We start from the raw sequence: 16881 nt of genomic DNA, 5'->3' as shown, positions 1-16881 counted from the left end.
ACCTCCTCCCTTCTTTTGTCTTATATACTTGCTTGCAGATAAAAACACAGTCAAAATTTCCTAAAGAACAGAGACCTAGCTGGGCGTGGTGGCACACGCCTTTAATCCCAGCACTCGGGAAGCAGAGGCAGGTGGAATTCTGAGTTCGAGGCCAGCCAGGACAGCCTGGAAGTGAATTCCAGGACAGCCAGGGCTATACAGAGAAACCCTGTCAAAAAAAAAAAAAAACCCACAAAAACAAAAACAAAAACAAAACAGAGACCTTAGCAGCACTCTCCACCTAATGGCACAGCTGGTTTAGGGCTCTGCTACCAGGGAGTAGATATTAATGTCCCTTTTGATATCTGATCAAGTCAATCCATAACCATTTCATATTTCTCTATAACCAGGAGCCTTACTATCTACAGAAGTGAATTATAAAAACAACCTTTTAGTGAATTTGGAATTTATACAACAGTGGGTGCTCTTTTATTTGGTTATATTCCATCCACGGCATCTAAAGCTTTTGGTCAGTGGACCAGAGGCAGGAATAGTTTAAAGCCATAATAACATATAACTTTGGAGAAAAAAAAATCTAAAAAGATTTTTGTATTTGTATTCTCTCATGTAAACTGACTGCTCATGGCAGGAGTTTTTTGTTTTTTGTTTTTTTACAAAGGTGTGCTACTTAAATTGATGCCTTAAATATAAATCCTCCACCCTAAGATTATTCGGTAGTTTAGACATTGTAAAGAGTAGATATTTCAATATATATATATATATATATATATATATTAGAAAGCTAGCTCATATCTTTAAAAGCAACCTCCATATATTTGTAGAATTTCCTAATAACTGTTAGACAAATTGGTGTAAGAAACAAAATCCCTGCACTGAATTTCAAAAATAACACTCAAGAACATGAATAAGTACAGCAGAAGGTCCAATAATTATTCAGTTGAAAAAGATCTATGTGCATTCAATGAAGATTAGCTAAGTACAAGTCCAAAGCAGGGCATGGGAGTCAAACCCCAGGGGCCATGGTGGAGTGTCTCCAACAAAGGGCTCGGTGGCTCGCAGAACCTGTGGTCTTTGCCAATGATCAACTCACATTAACCCAAAACGTGAATGCCAGAGGCTCCTTGTCACATTTACCAGCACAAGGATGTCCAATGCAGGGTAAGGAAACGCCTAGCAGATGTGTGTGACCTATAGCCAATAGGCTACAGGAATCCCAGGATACCTACAAATGCAGCCAAACACATTTGTAATTACAGCATCAGGTCTCAAGGTCAAAACCTTTGGTCCTCTGGTAGAGCGAGGTCTCAAGAAGAGACAGATGGAGAGACTAGCAGGTAGTTTTAAGAAAGATTGACCAACTTTTCAGCCTCAAAAAGGCAAAGGAAATTATTATTACAATGTGTTGCCATTTTCCAAATTGAACGTCCTGCCTGCTCAGAGGTGATAGGAACAAATCAAGGTTATATTACTGCCTATCCCCCAAAACACCCCCAAGCAGAGACTGGTGTTTACCTTTGGACAGTAAGTTGAGGGTACAGTTACCCACAGCCAGAAGGGGATTCAGATCCGAGTCCAGATGTCTGCTCACAATGTGGCCCCCTAGAGACTTTTAAGAACAGATTTTCACTTGTTACATTGTTACAAAGCCTAAGAACTAAGATGCGGCTTTAAGTCCTGCTTTACAGAGTGGTTCTCTTCATTAGCTTTAAAGAACCCAAAGGAGTCACCAAGACATGAATGCCAAGGAGTCACCCAAAACACGAATGCCCAATGTTTCTTGTCAAATACATACAGCCATGTTCCTGATCTGGGAGCCAGCCAGAGTTCTCAGGTGCTTCAGGAGAGCACGGTATGTCTGTGTCTTCTCTTCTGGAAGCTTCTGGACTATATCAGCCAGAATGTCCTTCACCTGATCCAGGCAGAGGCCAGCACCCAGGGTCAGCCCTGAAGTAAAGCCTTGTGTGAGTAAGCTACATAATCACTGATGGCCTCAAAATGTTAGACCAAAGCTACAGGCATGGAACCTTTACACTAGAGGCATGCGATCGTGCCTATCAGCGCTGGTGGTGACGCAGTGCCGACTGTGGTGACAAATGACCATGGTGGAGCTATCGATGGTGATGGAGGTGGCTGTGGTGATGGCAGTGGTGTGTGATGGGGTTAATGGTTGAGATCATGAAGGCTGGATTCTTTGAATACTGAATCTATCACATTTCACTGGTAGCTTTAAAAAAATCTCCATGAATTAAACGAGGAGATCTTAATAGGCTCATTTCATGGTCACAAAACTGAGATCCAGCTCAGTCACCTTCCCAGGGTCTTAGAGATGCCATATGCCATAGCAGAGAAGTGCATTTCAGAGTTTTATCCCAAACCCACACCACGGTGACTGCTGCTTTTCACTATCATTAGACCAATTTCCTTCACAGAAATGAAAAGGTCAGACTATAGCTGCTTAGTGCACAGCCCTTTCCCTCTGCTGTGCTCTGGAGAGCAGCGAGCCTGCTCAGGTTGCTTCATCCTTTGCTCTGCACTCACAACACAGACTCCCCCTTGAATGGTCTCCCTCATCCTGCAGATAGGAAAGTTTCTCGGTGAAAATCTGACTTCTCACACAGCATCTAGTGGAACTTTGGAGAATTCTTCCTGGACTCCCTCTAGATCTTCACCACACTGTCTGTTGAGAGGCCGTGAATTGTGACTAGAAACGACTCTCGCCTGTCGCTCTGTCGGACTAAGCAGCTAACTTGATGAGTGCATTTCCATAGGAAAAGAAATCTAAGAACTCACCATCCCCGGCCTGGTTTATGACACCCAGCTCTTCAATTCTGTCAGGAGAAATTATGATGGGGTGGAAGACACCTTTAAACTTTACTTCAGGCCCTAAGGGATTGTGGGAGAGACACAAGATTAGAACAAAAAGACACTAATGACTCTCTACTTTGAATTATGACTAAACCAATGTCTTTGCACATAAGGAAGTTGTTTCCTTTTATTGGTCTGTTTATTGCAAACCACAAGCAGAGATATTTAGGGAGCCTTTGGAATTGTTAGCTCTAAAACGTGTGTGATACGGAACACTCAGATTCACTTGGAGCAGATCCTGGAGGCCCTGCGAAGAGATGGGCAGCCACGCCAGGCCTATGTGGAAAAGGTGAAGGCTCCAAACCTGGTGTCTCTATAAAATATGTCAGAGCCACTGAGAAGCCATCCAGAGAGGAAAGACAGAGCAGTTTCAGGATGAGAGCCAGTGTGGTACCCAAATGGAAAGCCAGGATACCTGTACCCTGATGCTGGTTTACCATGGGGCCAGCAAGCCTGCCAGTGAGGCACAGGGCAGGCAGCTACCCAATGCTGTAACATTTCTTAAACAATACTGGGTTTTCTGGCTATTTTCCTGACATCAATACATTGAATTCGCTCCCTCAGAAAACATCCCAAGAAGAGTCTACATACCCACAGAAGTGTACCCCATGACAATAGGGGCCTGGGGATACTTGAATTTAGCTTCCACAAGCTCCTTCAGAGTCACGGGGGAAATCCATGTCACTCTCTCACCATAAAACACTCTGGTCTTTGGTGGCTGTTTCTCAGCTATTCTCTATTGAAAAACAACAGGGATTTGAGAGAGCTTGTGACAAAATTCTCTTCTGTTTTCACTCTAGAGAAAGAAAATCTAAAAACTAAATTTCGTGAGCTAAAATAGAGCTTCCCCAGGAGCCAGAGTTCACAGTTAAGGTCTGACACAGTTTACCCATGGAAACAGCTCCCATCGGCTCTGATATCTCCCAGAAACCCATTTTGGCATTCTCTAACATAGCAACATGCTCAATTTTTGCCAAATTGTCAGAAAAATGAACTCGCGCATAAGTGGGAGGAGAAAACGAGCTGATATTGAAGGCCACTGATTGCATGACTGTGACTTAACAGACACCACCAGCTGTGTTTGACATCCTCCATGCCTTGTGGTGGCTCTGCCCTCCACCTCTTCCTCCTCCTGCCCACACATTCTGGACTCTGAGGAGAGGACGCTGGCTGGCGCCAGTTTGCCCATCAGTATTTTTTTTCTTTCTTTGTAATGTTTTATTAATTCTTTGAGAATCTTATATATAAATGTAATACATCATTATTAAATTCCTCCCATTCCTCCCCTAATTCCCCCCAGATTCACCTTCCACCCTCTCCTCCAGCCTCCCCACAACCCCCGTGCAACTTCATTTTCTCCTTTTTTTTTTCCCCAAAACCTACTGAATTCAATGTGTGCGATCCATCCACATGGATATGGGGCCATCCACTGGGTCATGGTCAACCTAGGTCATACCCTTGAAGAAGACTGACCATCCCTTCCCCACAGCCTTTAACTAGCGACGGTGTGTGAGCTAAGGCTGGGTGTCGTGAGCCTCTCAGCTCTCCATGCTGGATGTTTACTGGTTTGTCCTTGTGTAAACAATGACTTCATGAATGCAGTGGTTCTGTCACGTCCAAGAGACACTCTTTCCACCCCGTTTCTCTATGGTCCCTGAGTCTCGGGGGTGGGGTAAGTGTGATACATACGTCCCACCCTCTGACAAGCTGTGAGTTTAACCACTCTAACCGCTCTCCCCTGCACAGTGTCTCTGAGGAGATCTGGGATCTGCACCATGAGATTTTTGAAAAGCCCCCTCCTGACATCATACCATGAGTTCCTTACCATTAGCTCTGGAGGAAATATCAGCTCTTGGGTTGGGTCCAGTGGCAGAAATTCCTCTTCTGAGAACAGTTCTGGACTTGTCTTTAAAAAGAGAAAATGACAGAAGTTATCATCATAATACCTCTTATTCTCAGGAGAGAGCTCTGTCACAACCACTGCAGGTGCCCAAAACCACAGACAATTTGAACTTTAGGCTTTTAGACACATTACATTTTAAAAAAAAAATCATTCTTACGGTAAATCTTTGCAACATACTCTAGTACTAAACATACCCTACCCCTGTCTTTTCACTTTTATAAAAAGGACTCTATAATTACTCATTGGCATATCTGAATTCCCAGCATCCCTTGCCTTGTGCTTCGGAGTCATTCATTATTAAGTATAATAATGATTATCTGAACACAGCACTGCATTACTGTGCTAGTCAGTCTAATGGCCATGACAACTACTTAGTGACAGATGGGCAGGTGATGTATGCCCCGTGGATACACTGGACACGTTCCAAGTAAGGCAGAGGACAACGTAGACGGAGTTCATTACACTATTCACAATGGCGTGGAACTTGAAACATAAATGATTTCTGGAATTTCCCACGTAATGCTTTCAGATTGTGGCTGAGCACAGGTGACTCGGATGGCAGGAGGGGAAACAGGTGACAAGGGCAAATACTGCACCATGGTCAAGCACCTCTACCTTAAATATTCTGTAGGCTGAGACTGGAAGAAGATGGCTAGACCTTGGGAAATAGAGGCAGGCATGCTGGGAATTCAAGGCCAGTCTTAGTCATTTGACAAATCTGAGGACAGAATGGGCTTCACATGGCCTCATCTTCCCACAAAAGGAGACAGACAAAAAGGACCTAATGATCAGTCCTGGTCCCAGCTCCCGGTCAGGGACCTGACATCTAATAACTCTGCAGGTGTCAGTGGGCCTCTGCACTCCGCAGCTCCCTACACACTCTCCTTTGAGTTTGGGGACAGTGGAGGAGACAGACAGGAGCAGCCAGACATTGAGGACTTAACAGAGAGTCGGCGTTGCCACCTTTCCTGTCCTTGGTCTTCCATTTCTGTCTCCACTTTGCTTCTGGTCATTGAAAATGACAAATTTGGTGTGACAGGTTTATAAAAATAGAGTCTTTTGCTTTCAGTTGGTGTAATAGCTGCACCTGTTTGTGGAGCAGAGCGGCACTGTGGTATATGCACAGGGCAAGATCACGTTATTGCTTAGCATCCAGCGTCTCATACATGAATTGCTTCAGTGTGTTGAGAAGGACTCTACTAGTTATTCTGAAATCGTCAACTAATTGTCAAACACAATTACTCCACAGTGCTACAGAGCAACGAGAGGCCACACCTCCCATCTAACTGTATCACAGTACTGTAGACTCTCCTTCCTCCATTCCCCACTCCCTTGCAGGCTGAATTCTTAGAATACAAAGAGACAGTGAGCATGAGAGGGGGAGCATATTGACACAGTCAAGTTCATCAAACTGGGCAGCCACCGGTTCTGCTGAAGTGATGTCAGCCACCTCACATCTTGAACAACTTTATAACAACCTTGCTGTGCACTGACCTTATCTTCTTCCTGGGATTCTGCCAATCCATTTATTTCTTGATCCAAACAGCACACCCCATTTTCTTTACTTTGACAGCAGCCAGAGGCCTGATGGGGGAAACACACACACACACACACACACACACACACACACACCAAGTCAGTCAGAATTCCTCGGGGGATTCCCTTGGTAACTGGGTGCCTGCAGTCGAAGCTGCAGAGGCAATATTGGAAGGTGGCATATGAGAAAGCCATTTAAAGTTCAGCATATCCAAGCTAACTCGACCGAAAGTCTGAATGCTAGTCTAATGAAGTTTATAAAGGTCTTAATAATAACCCTGCCCTGTAGCAATGAGCATTAAGCATCACTATTATTAATACTGACAATATTTTAAATACCACTAATAATAGTAACAAGAATCAGCATCTTACTCTGGTCTTATCAATGAGGTATTGATTCCATAGTTCATCTTGCAGAAATGATTTTCTGGTGGTGGGGAGGACCAGCCGTGGCTAAATGTGTTTTAAATGCCACAGGGGAGCCATAAATCGTGTGGTGATTTAAAACCAAAGAAAAAGGCTGCAATGTCTTTCATAGGTTTTTGTTTATTAGTTTTATTAATATTAATGATTGACTGTCTACTAATTAGTCGGTGGTGACTGTGCCCTGGAGAAGGATGGCCTCCACTGGCAAGAAGCCATTCCAGTAAAAACATGGAATGGCTCAGGGACAACTGTGCCATATGGTGACCAGTGTCACGTTGTGCCATGCATGTACACATATCATGTTCACAGAGGGTTACAGAGGGCCCCAGGGAGGGTCCCTAACTTAGGCAGACAGATCAGGAGCAGATTCTTGGAAGGAACGACTCGTGGCCAATGTCAAATGCTCAGATGCTCAGATGCTCACAGCTTGACGCTCCAGGCAGAGAGGTGATGCCCCCTGCCCAAGAATGCCACATGGGAATTGTCGACCTCGTGCTAAGCAATGGTCCTTTATTAGCAGAAATGGCTGTTGTCATAATCATATTGGGCACTCCTACACTGTTTTATTTGGGGGAAAATACATTCGACCATGTATTTCTCTCTACTTACTTTACAGAAAGTCTTGCAAGCATCAATTATGGGCCTATATCCAGTGCAGCGGCACAGATTGCCTAAAAAGACAGAACCAGCTTGGTTATCACTCAAATACAGACAGAGGCACAGAGTCATGAGAGGCCAAGTGACTGACACCTCAAAGCACACCCATCTTAGACGTAAGCTTTATTTGATGCCTTAATTCTGAAATCTTGTGTCTCTGAAATTTTATTTTTGCATCAGCATCTTGGGATATTTAAGTCAAGAGTCCTGAAGTGTATTTTAACATCTCATACCTGCACTTACTCTCTGTAAATACAGTTTATACCCTCGTCTTCTGACAGATGGCCAAATGATGCAATAATCTTAGGACGCAAACTTTTTCTGTAGTTACAATCAAGAAGAAAACTTAAAACAACAGCCACCTTATTGAGATGTTACGGACATAAAAATCAATATTGTCTCATCAACTGATCAGCGATTGGTGTCTGCGGACATAGGTGTGCACCTGGGCGTCCATGCCCACAGTCATTACCCTCAGCTTACCCACCACCCTAGGATTCCTCATGCCATCTATTTTTTAAATCATTTACCAGAAAGAAGGTATTTTACAAAATAAAAACCTACCGTCTCAGCGACTGTTTAATATACAACATAGTATTGGTAGCTATGGGAACCGAGTTGAGTTTATTGGACTTACTCATTTTGCATGACAAACTTTGTAACCTTTGACCTGTAATTCCTCATTTTCTCCTTCTCCTACTCAAGATAATACTATTCCATCAAAGTCTATTCCCCAGCTTCTAACAATTGACTACTTCAGTTTCCAGGAATAAGCAGGAAGATACAATGTTTGCTCTCCTGAGTCTGACTTGTCTCAGTTAGCATGATGTGCTATGCTCCATGCCTGTTGTTACAAGGATAAGGGTCAATGATTCTGATACCTCGGACTCAAATCGTATGTAAAAGCAAAAAGTGTTTTATTCTGCAAAAGTCCAGCACGCTGGGGTCTCCCATTACCAAGACAGAGAGGCATCCAAGTGAGCTTGCAGGTCTTTAAAGCACATTTGGGAATTCTGCGGTAAGTGACCTCTCTGTCTATTGGGTCCATCTCTAGGGAACTTCTATTACCAGAGTGTGGGGGCTGGAAACTTGCTGGGGAGGTCTCGGAGCTGTTACTGAAGAATTAGCTGAGGAAGTCTGGGAACTGCTGCCAACCCATTGCCCTTGCTTCAGGCCAAGTGGCTGGGACATTCCACTACCTGGATGTGAAGGTTGGAGCCTGGGTTTTTTCTATTAGTAATTGACTTGCCTGGACTTGCCTAGTTTTTTAGGCCTAGTCTCCTTAACTGCCAATTTGAAGTCTGTCATGGAATCAGCCTAGCCTTCCCACAAGTGACAGGATTTTTTCCCCTCCTCACTTTTTAAGAAAGATTCCCCTCCTTATTAGTACTTACTGTGGCATCTATCAGTTTTTGACAGAGGCAGAGCAAAGGAAATGAGGAGAGACAGAGAGGAAAGTTTCAGTTGATAGAACAAAGACACTCTGTAACAGTAAAGAAGAGGTAAGTAGTTTCTTTCTGAACTGGGAGGCAACTAAGAACAAGACAATTTACCACAAGCAGGCTGGTCAGAGCTTCTCTTACAGTAGTTCTGTGTTCTTACTCCATCTCCAATATGAGGTCATACTTTATTTGTGTGTGTGATCTATGTGTGCGTGTGTTCCTGATGATGTGTGCACAAGAATGTGAGTACATGTGCAGACCAGAGGTGGACACTGGGTGTCTTGCTCAATTGCTCTCCACATTTTTTTTTTATTAATCATTCTATTCATTTACATCTCAAATGATATCCCACTTCCTGTTACCCCTCCACCAACTCCCCATCCCACATCTGTCCTCCCCCTCTTTTGTCTGTATGAGAGTGCTTCCCCACCCACCCACACTGCCCTGCCCCACCACTCCAGCATCCCCATACTCTGGGGCATCCAACCTCCCCAGGACAAAGGCCCTCCCTCCTGTTGCTGTCCGGCAAGGCCATCCTCTGCTACATATGTATCTTGAGCCATGGATCCCTCCAGGTACACTCCTTGGTTGGAGGTCTAGATTCTGGGAGAACTGGGTGGTCAGACCAGCCTATGTTGTTCTTCCAATAGGGTTGCAATCCCCCTCCGTCCCTTCAGTCCATCTGCCAGGTCCCCCACCAGGTTCCCTGAGCTCTGTCTGATGGTTGGCTCCAAGCATGCACGTCTACATTGGTCAGTTGCTGACCAGACCTCCTCAGGAAGTGCCACGTTTGGTTCCCGTCCGCGAGCACCTCTTGACCACACCAACACTGTTGGGTTTGGTGTCTGCAAATATGATGTATCTCTAGGTGGGGCCCTTCCCTGTTGGCCTCTCACTGAACCTGACATTTATCAATTCTACCAGGTAGGCTGGCCAATGGGTTTGTTGACCCTCCTGTGTGTGATACATGCTCCCCCACCAGCACTGCGGTTATACATCATCACTCCCAGACTCTTACACAAGTGGTAGGAATCGAAACTCAGGTCCTTACCATAAACACTTTGTTGACAGCCATGCCCCAGCCCCTGAGGTCTTATTTTAGAAACAACACAAGATCAAGTCTCTAGTGATTGGTTCCCCCAAATCGTCATTATTTATACATTCCCCATGCATGTCTAAAGCATCCTAAAATTTGAGAATCCTTTGTCAGTGTTTACAGCCATAAAGCAACGATGTGACCTCTGAGAAATCAGGCAGGACCCAGTTTAGATGATATGTCACTCCTTGTACCTGTATTCCCTCTCTGAGAGTCAAGGAAGCATTTCATAGAGGAAGTAAATGTGAGAGCTTTAGACTCGTGTCTTCTGAGCAGAGATAAAAGAGGTAAGAGACAAAGATAAACAGAGCCAGGGAGCCTTTCACCAGGGGAACAGTTTTGAGTTTGAGAATCTTCTAATGCCTAAAACTTGTTCAGAGCCTTATTGATGAACACACACACACACACACACACACACACACACACACACACACACACACAGAGGGCAGGGTAAAGGTGGCAGGAGAGAGGGACAGGGAGAGGGACAGAGAGAGAATTGAATTTGGATGAGCGGCTCAGAGTAGAAAGGTGTCATTAAAATAAGTCTCCAGTGCAGTGAGGGCATCTGGACTTAGAAGCTGCTTTTGCTAGAGATCGCTGACTCTTCACTTGGGCTTACTGGCATTGATGGCAATTAGACCCAGGATGACACCTGCCACCTCTGCCTCTCTTCAATCTGTCTCCTTTGCCCTACACTTGAGTGAGATTCCTGATCCCCTCTGCATGTCAGTATGCAGTCCTTTACAGAGTGTCTATCCAAAACCGCTATTCCTCTCCCTTCACGGTTGAGCCCACCAAGACAACTAACATGTTTTTAAGAGTCACAGGCACAGTTTCAAATGTCCTGTCCAGACTCTTGAAGTAGAACAAGTCTTCCGTTATTGTCCTATAACTCCCAGGAACAGTGGAGCTCTGCAGACTGACTGCCCAGGAAGAGCCCGCTAGGGTAAGAAGCAGCCATCTACTGAAACCAAATCCCAGGCTCACAGCTTGGTAGATAAACATCCATTGACATCAATGGAGATTACCCCTGAGCAACAGTGGCTTCCTTGTCAGCACAGGGGAGGAAACACTGAGGCCCAACTGTGAAATCCCCTGTCTCTTGCACTGTGCCCTCTATTTAAAGCCAGTGTTTCAGAAAGCAGGATTAGGAGACATTCAGTCTCCCTTCTTTCCCCAGTATAATCCCACTGAAAATGTAAATCCCTTCCTGCCCTTCCTCACTTTTCACATTTGATTTCTCCAGGATGAGGGCTGAGACCCAATTTGGGGGGTCAGGGGAGACTCCTCAGAGTCAGGCCTCTCTCCTAGGACTCCACTAACAATAGGAAACAGCAAGAACAGAGCAGCACTCAGACCCCAGGGTGGATGAATAACCTAGCTTTCTGATTGGAGAAAACAAGAGAATGATATGGAGAGAGAGAAGGAAGCACAAGCAATCCATCAGTCAAACACAACGTGCACATCTGGTTGCAGGTGGACTTCAAGAGATCAACTCTTCCCTACAGGTGGGATAATGTATGATAAATCACAATAATGTGATTATCATTACTTATCATAATGTATGATAAGTCTCAGCTTCTCCATCTATTACATGAAGATAATAGTGGCTACTATCTTATCAAGTTACTTAAACTAATTGTCAAACAGCATTTAATTTAGCACGTGGCATATGGTAGGTGTCCAATGATCACTGTCATTATCACTTAGAAATAAAACCATACTTACCACTAAGGGCATCAGTTAACTGATCTAGAGTGGGCTCTGGATGGTTCCTGAGCAGTGCGTACATGGACATCACCACCCCAGGAGTACAGAATCCACACTGGGTGCCGTGACACTTGGCAATTCTCTCCTGGAGAGCACAGCAAGGTTAGAAATACAGACCATGCACTTTGTTCCAGGCCCAAAACATCAAAGCGACTTACACAAGACATTTTTGAGTTCAGTGGATTTGGAGCAAAGGCCTTCCAAAAGCCTTCATCTCATCTCACGTGGCTTCCTTTGGGCTTGTTAGTCTGACTCTTGAGCCCTATAAGCTGCCTGACTTTATTTAAGACACTAGTTCTGAGCCTTTGAATAACCAGGGAGCTTACCAGCTTACCAATTCTGATGGCTATTCCCAGCTGTCAACTGAACTATTTCTGGAATGAACTATATAATCCAGAAATGGAGGGCACACCTGTGAGCCAGATCTTAAGGCTAGAAGACATGTATTTTTTAATCCAGATTTTGAGATATAGTAGCCATGAAAAGCTTAGGCCCAGGCAAGGTGGTAGACACCTTTATTCCCAGAAGACAAAGGCAAACAGATCTCTGAGATCAAGGCCACCCTGGGACAAAGCAAGTTCCAGGAAGCCTAGATCCAAGCCTAATGGCACAACCTTTAATCTGGGCCACATCTTCCGCTGGAGGCCTACAGAAGGACGATGGAAGAAGGAAGGTTTCTTCTTTGCCTGCTGACACTCACTTGCCAGCTCATCTGTTGGAACCTACTTCTTCAGGATTCCAGCTGAAACAGAAGATCAGCTAAAATACCTAGCCTCGAGGAACTGAGCAACTACTAGATTCTTGGACTTCTCACTCACAGTTGCCCAGTGTTAGGTGAGCTGGACTGCAGACTTTAAGTCATTCCAATAATTTCCCTCAATATATAGAGATATTCCATAAGTTCTGTGACTCTAGAGAAGCCTGACTAATGCACCAGTCCCACCCCAGTAACACACCAGCTCAACTGACTTAAAGTGTCAGGGGTGAGATAAAACTGTGTGTCTTTTAAAGACTCCTCAGCATGCAAAGAGGGTGTGAACCACTGTAGCAGAGGAAGCCAAACTATATTCAACTTGTAAACATGGACTACTTAGGCATGATCACATACATATCACATACACACATACATACTGCACACACATGCACATACCACATACATGGACACACATGAATACACATACACATACCACATACACATGTACACATCACATACATGCACACATACACAAGCACACACCACACAGGCACAACCACTCAGTGTATCATGAATGACTTGATCTTCCCACAGCTATGTTAATGCTCTAGCACTCGGGAGTTTACAAAGCACGAGAATCCAGGATCCAGACAAGATAGAAACACTGCCTTTATTTCTTCCATATTTTTTCCATCCCTACCATTTTCTCTTTGGAGTCTGGCTTCCAAGAGAGAAGTCACTTTTGGCTACTGTCTCAGAGCAGCATCGCACCAATGAGAGCTCAGCGTCAGTTGAAAAACAGAAAGAGCCCCTTTGCCTGTGTGAGGGCAAGTCTCATAGGGTGCCCAGGCAGCATCCTCTTCCGTTAGCTTAATGGCTTTCAAAACATTAAACCAAAGCTGCTTATCACATCTACCTAATGTCAAGTTTGCCTATTTCCTACGTGGCTTCCATCTTCCACCCACTGCTCACACAAGCTCTCAATAACTAGGTCAGGGCGGAGAACAATGGTGCATTGGAAGAAGAACATCCACTGGTGAGGGGGTCTAGGTTTGAAGACAGCCCTCAGAAAGGCATTGCTCTAGGAGAAGCTGTAGACTCCATGACAGAGCCCATCCTCCGTCAAACTCACCCTCAACACATCTGTTGGGGCTGGAGCGTGTGCGTAATTTTTTCAATTCGGCTTTTAAATCAAGTTATTTTCCACTTTCCAACAACAACCTCCAAATTGTATGTGTCACTGCACCTGGCTTGTGTTCCCCTCTGGGTTTGGAGGTGCAGGAAGGATTGTCCCTCTAATCAGAACACAGGGGAAATGAAGCGGGTCACGTCAGCAGTTCCTTAAGACGGGAGTCTTTTAGCCTTCCAAAGCATGCTCCCAAGAAGCCAGTTACTCATGTATCCCAGCATCCCAGCTGAGCTTTAACTGTTAGGAGTGACCAAGCAGTCCAGTCCAGACTTCCTACTCTTTGTAACTTCAAGTCCTCTTAGGGGAGCAGGGCACCCTCACCTGAATAGGATGAAGCCTGGTCCTGGTGTTGCCTAAGCCTTCTACCGTGGTGACTGCTGTACCATGCAGAGAGCAGATGGGGGTCAGACAGGCATTGACAGGATGATGCCTTCAGAATGCAAAAGAGAAGCACAAATTACAAATTACTGACATCGGTGGGAAAGAGGACTGAGCACCCCCTGGGCGCCTCCAGGAGGAGGGTTAGGAGTGATGGCTCAGGCTCTTTATCTGTGTTTCCTCCTCAGCACACACTCATTTTACAGACACAGCATCTGAAAATCAGAGTGATCTATTCAGGGTCACAGCTGGAGTGCTGGTGGCAGAATTAAAATTAGACCTCAGAATTCCAATTTCTGAACAGCTTTCACCAACTTAATTATTTCCCTCCCAGATCAGGGCTGACACTCTCTAATTGCATGTAACTGGCCATGAACCTTAAGCTACCTCCATCCTGTGGGTGAAGCTGGGCCAAGGCTGGCTGGGCAATAAAGTGAGTTTGATATTGCCATTCAAAAGAAGAGTGTCAGGTAAAGAGCTATTCCACCCCGAGGGACCACTGCTAAAAATGCCCTGTTCCAAATAACACTTCAATTGTTCCCACTTACTAAGTACAACTACAGATGGGAAATAGACAAAAGAGGCACATGCTCAAAGCCCACAATAATCTGCAAGGATTTGAACTAAACAAGGATAAACACATTTTATCAAATAAAATCATAAATACTTTTAAAAAATCATAATGTTCATTATTAATAAAGGCCTAGGGAAATGGGACCCCTACCACTCATAAGAGTGGAAATATGCTTTCTTGGAGTCCTTCTGGGAGACAATTCATTTGGAAGACATAAAAATAATTTTAAAATTCACAAGCTCACTAACTCTGCAATTATACCTTTGTAGATATATCATAATTAAATGGTCGTGGACATAAACACTACTCATAAGATGGTTCACTGATAAATGCTAAAAAAAAAAATAAAATAAAAAATAAATCCCCTCTTTGGGGGTTGGTTTTGATGTAACACACAAAGCTGTGGAAATTGTATTTATTATTTGAAAGGTATTCATGAAAATGTAAGAAACATTTGCACGTTTAAGCAGAATATAAAGTTTGCTTAAAGAGGATAAAAGCAAAAAAGGAAGAAAAGATATCACTCATTGATGAGGGAACATAAGAACCAGGTGACTATCTATGTGTTCTGTATGCCAGGCAGAGCTGCAAGTATGGGGACTCAGGAGTGAACAGAGACAGAACAATCCCAGCAGAGTGTACCTTCTAGCCCAGGGAAGACAGACAACTTGAAAGGTCACTGGGGCCCCGAGAAGGACTGTGGATACATGAATGGCTTGTGCAGAGAGGGGGGATTTGACTTGTGTGGGGAATCAGGGAGAGATGAGAATATTAATGCTTCTGCAAAGCTCTGGATGATATGAAGGAGTTCAACACAAACAGCAGATGGATAGCATATGTGTGGACCCTGAAGTGGGAGTGAGCTCAGACGTCTACAAAGAGAAGGAGACAGAAGGAAAGTCAGCAGGGGTGAAGCCCAGTGGATGTGGGAGACTGCTACTACCCAAGGCTAGAGTCAGGCAAATCCTAGGTAGCAAGTGCCAAGAAAGGCTTCCCAGTGGCAGTGAGTTTGAACACTGGCCTAAATATACTCAGCCACAGAGTTTAAATGTAACAAATCATAAGACCATCTTGCTCCAAAACCAAAATAAGCCAGAAAAGCTACAAATTCATACAAAAAAAAAAAAAAAAAGAATTCATTTCCTTAGGAGCCATTGACAGTTGGTGGCTGCTAGGGTGATTCGGTTTTCTTTAGGGTGTGGTATATGATAGCTCCAGGGTGTTGGTATTCTGTCTGGACTCCACCCCCAGTTACCTGGCAACAGCCAATTATGCTCCTCCCCACAGTTACCTGGCAATAGCCAGGTAGGCCTGGCCCACTATAAAAGGAGCTGCTTGCCCCTCTTACTCTCTCTCTTGCCTCTCTCCCTGGCCTTTTGCCCTCTTGCTCTCTTCCCATCCCCTTCCCCCCTCTCTCCACGCAGTCAAGGTCAGCCTCTACTTCTCTCCTCCTCATTATCATCTTCCTCTCTCTCCTCTCTCTCTCTCTCTCTCTCTCTCTCTCTCTCTCTCTCTCTCTCTCTCTCTCTCTCTCTCTCTCTCTCTCTTTCTCTGCCTCTATTACCCTCTTGACTCCCCTCCCATGCCCTGAATAAACTCTATTCTATGCTATATCTTCATGTGGTTGGTCCCTCAGGGGGAAGGGATGCCTTGTCATGGGCCCACTAAGACATCCCCTTCCCCCATACCTCACCACACTCCCATAGAACATATATTAATATTTCTTTATCTTTATATAATCATAACACAGGAGATGACCCCACACCCACGAGGACACGGGTAGCATAAACTGGATTCAGTGGGTTATTTTAAAAAGGCATGAAATGGGAGTAGGGTACATCCAGGAATTAGGGGAGGAGAGACAGGAGAATGATAATAAATGGTATGCATGTATGAAATTCTGAAAGAATTAAATTAAAACATCACATATATGTATAAAACAAACTGATCGCATACACAGAGAAGCTTAATATAACTATACCCTACTAAGTGTCAAATCCTAGTAAGAGAGAAGATATATGAACAGTTGCTCTCAGCCCTAAGATGTAGTTGCTGTGTCTCTGAAATGTAAGGAAAATAAAGAACCTGCCTTGTATCAGAGGAAGGAAGGAGAAACCAGGCCTTTAAGTCAGCAGACCATTAATGGTCACATGTGGATGGATATAAAGGTTAAAACAAAAAGCTGAACTCTTTCCCTACCAATGTGCCCTGGGTGCTTGGGATTGGGGTAGTGGCTCAAAGTGGAGGTGAGAAAGTATTGGGAGCTATTAAGACAACACTATTGTCCTGATCTCTGAATTGGGCCTCTCCCCCTGAGAAGAAAAGGGGGGTCAAAAGAGGGCCACCGAAGC

General features: G+C 44.5%; 1 protein-coding gene across 2 annotated transcripts in view; it reads right to left on the bottom strand.

Annotated features, from left to right (window-relative positions):
- Aox1 (aldehyde oxidase 1) overlaps positions 1-16881 on the bottom strand; it is a 72736-nt gene that overhangs the window by 46367 nt on the left and 9488 nt on the right. For both annotated transcript variants that reach the window (XM_021156825.3, XM_021156831.3), the window contains exons 4-12: positions 13900-14008; positions 11654-11780; positions 7340-7401; positions 6263-6352; positions 4691-4771; positions 3457-3601; positions 2791-2883; positions 1793-1944; positions 1513-1606 (exon numbers count right to left, since the gene is read on the bottom strand). In XM_021156825.3, the coding sequence (XP_021012484.1) occupies positions 1513-1606; positions 1793-1944; positions 2791-2883; positions 3457-3601; positions 4691-4771; positions 6263-6352; positions 7340-7401; positions 11654-11780; positions 13900-14008 (953 nt within the window). The remainder of the gene's footprint in view (positions 1-1512; positions 1607-1792; positions 1945-2790; positions 2884-3456; positions 3602-4690; positions 4772-6262; positions 6353-7339; positions 7402-11653; positions 11781-13899; positions 14009-16881) is intronic.

Source organism: Mus caroli, unplaced genomic scaffold (genome assembly GCF_978045245.1).
Source record: "Mus caroli unplaced genomic scaffold, Mus_caroli_1 scaffold_1, whole genome shotgun sequence".
NCBI classification, from domain to species: Eukaryota; Metazoa; Chordata; class Mammalia; order Rodentia; family Muridae; genus Mus; species Mus caroli.
The sequence above is the reverse complement of the archived record's forward strand: the minus strand, read 5'-3'. Positions and strand labels throughout refer to the sequence as shown.